The 2,287-nt window shown below is 55.7% G+C and overlaps 1 protein-coding gene across 1 annotated transcript; it reads right to left on the reverse strand.

Annotated features, from left to right (window-relative positions):
* Positions 1-450: 450 nt before the first annotated feature.
* On the reverse strand, positions 451-1,222 carry LOC106819789 (two pore potassium channel protein sup-9-like; the record flags this gene model as incomplete). Its single annotated transcript, XM_014824375.1, has 1 exon — positions 451-1,222. A coding segment is annotated over exon 1 (283 nt), but the record flags the coding sequence as incomplete, so codon positions are not given.
* Positions 1,223-2,287: the final 1,065 nt, after the last annotated feature.

Below are 2,287 nucleotides of genomic sequence, written 5' to 3' on the forward strand. Positions count from 1 at the left end.
GCACGCCTCGACCCATTCCTTCCCCACCCGCAGCCCCACCTCCTCTTTTTTGCACGCCCCGACCTATTCCTTCCCCACCCGCAGCCCCACCTCCTCCTCTTTGCACGCCAGACCCATTCCTCCCCCACCCCAGCCCCACCTCCTCCTCTCTGCACGCTCCGACCCATTTCTTCCTCACCCCAGCCCCACCTCCTCCTCTTTGCACGCCCTGACCCATTCCTCCCCACCCCAGCCCCCCTCCTCTTCTTTTGCACGCCCCGACCATTCTCCCCCCCCAGTCGCCACGCACTTTCCTCCTTTTGCACGCCACGGACCACTCTCCCCCACCGCCCACCTCCTCCTCTTTGCATGTCCCGACCCATTCCTCCCCCACCTGCAGCCCCACCTCCTCCTCTTTGCACGCCCCGACTCTTTCCTCCCACGCTCCTACCCCCTACCCCCTCCTCTTACCAATCGTCGTGATGACGGTCGTCGCGAAGTAGAAGGCACCGGAAAACTTCCAGTGAATGCCGGCGTTGAACGGTATCAGCGACATGATGACGATCTCCAGTGTCTTGTAGTCGGCCTCGCTGACGTTGTAGCGCGCTATGAACTCGGTTTCGATCTCGACGAGCAGCGCGTACTCGCGCTGCTCGTTCGTCGACTCGAGTGCGTCGAAGACGGCGGCGCCGACGAGCAGGTAGGTGAGCGTGCACACAATGAGCGTCACTGTTCTCACGTTCTGCTTCTTCATACTGAAGCCCGGACGCTGTAGGGCGACGCCTCGCACGCGCCGTGTGACCGTCTACACGGCAACGCGCATCGCATCCGCTATATCCTATTGGTGACCGTGCAACAACGCGCGGTATCTATACACGGCACGGTACGTGTTACATCCTGGTTGTAGCCGTGTAACGCACTACACCACAGACGACGCATAAAAGTGATTGGAGCGTGTTATATCCTGGTGCTGGCCGTGTGACAACACACGAAGACGACACGGCGACGTGCATGACACGTGTTTACTGCTGTGTGACAACACACGAACACGACACGGCGACGTGCATGACACGTGTTTACTGCTGTGTGACAACACACGAACACGACACGGCGACGTACATGCACGTGTTTACAGCTGTGTGACAACCCACAAAGACGAGACGGCGACGTGCATGACACGTGTTTACTGCTGTGTGACAACACACAAAGACGACACGGCGGTGTACATTGCTCACATGTTAACCCCTGCTCTCCATCACAGCCGCACGCTGTCGCTGCTATGTGACACACGACACAGTCGGCGCACTGTAGCCCGCATCTGTACGGCACGTGACTACGAGCAAGTCGCGGCGAGGACGGTGATGGGGACGATGATCGTCGGCACGTGTCCCATGCCCTACCATGGACATCGCGCAGTCTCTGTGTAGAGCCGCAGCAGCGCTGCGATAAATCCCTCGGATCGCCACGTTATACGAATTTTGTGATGGACAAATCGACTCAGATTAGCAACCACCGCTGCTATTGCTGCTGCTCTTGCTGCGGCTACTGCTGCCGCTTGGTGGTCGCGCGCACAGATGCCATGCCACCCATGCGCATGCTCCGAAGGCGCGTACTGTGTGTGTGTGTGTGTGTGTGGTGTGTGTGTGTGTGTGTGTGTGTGTGTGTGTGGTGTGTTGTGTGTGTGTTGTGTGTGTGTGTGTGTGTGTGATGTGTGTGTGGTGTGTGTGGTGTGTGTGTGTGTTGTGTGTGGATGTGTGTGTGTGTGATGTGTGTTGTGTGTGGTGTGTGTTGTGTGTATGTGTGTGTGTTTGTGTGTTGTGTGTGTGTGTGTGTAGTTGTGTGTGTGTGTGTGGTGTGTGTGTGTGTGTTGTGTGTGTGTTGTGTGTGTGTGTGTGTGTGTGTGTGTGTGTGTATGTCAGCGGGGGGAAGAGGGAGACAGGCAATGAAAGTTCTCCCAGCGTATGATTAAGCGAGCCGTTATTCGTGCGACGGAAAGAAGCTAGATAACGTCATGCAAATCATAAAGGTAGTAACGATGATATTAATGGTGCTGCTGGCTACGTAACTTATGGCTCTCTCTCTATCTCTCTTCTCTCTCCTCTCTCTCTCTATCTCTCTCTCTTCTTTCTCATATCTCTCTTCTTCTCTCTCTCTCTCGCCTCGAGTCTTTCTCTCTCTCTCCTCCTCTCTCTCTGTGTTAGTCTTCTCTCTGATGGTGTGTGTGTTCTCTTCGTGTTCTCTTCTCTTCCTCCTCTCTCTTCTCCCATCTTCTGTGTGTGTGTGTGTCTCTTCTCTCTCTTCTCCTCTT

This window comes from Priapulus caudatus, unplaced genomic scaffold (genome assembly GCF_000485595.1).
Source record: "Priapulus caudatus unplaced genomic scaffold, Priapulus_caudatus-5.0.1 Scaffold4473, whole genome shotgun sequence".
NCBI classification, from domain to species: domain Eukaryota; kingdom Metazoa; phylum Priapulida; class Priapulimorpha; order Priapulimorphida; family Priapulidae; genus Priapulus; species Priapulus caudatus.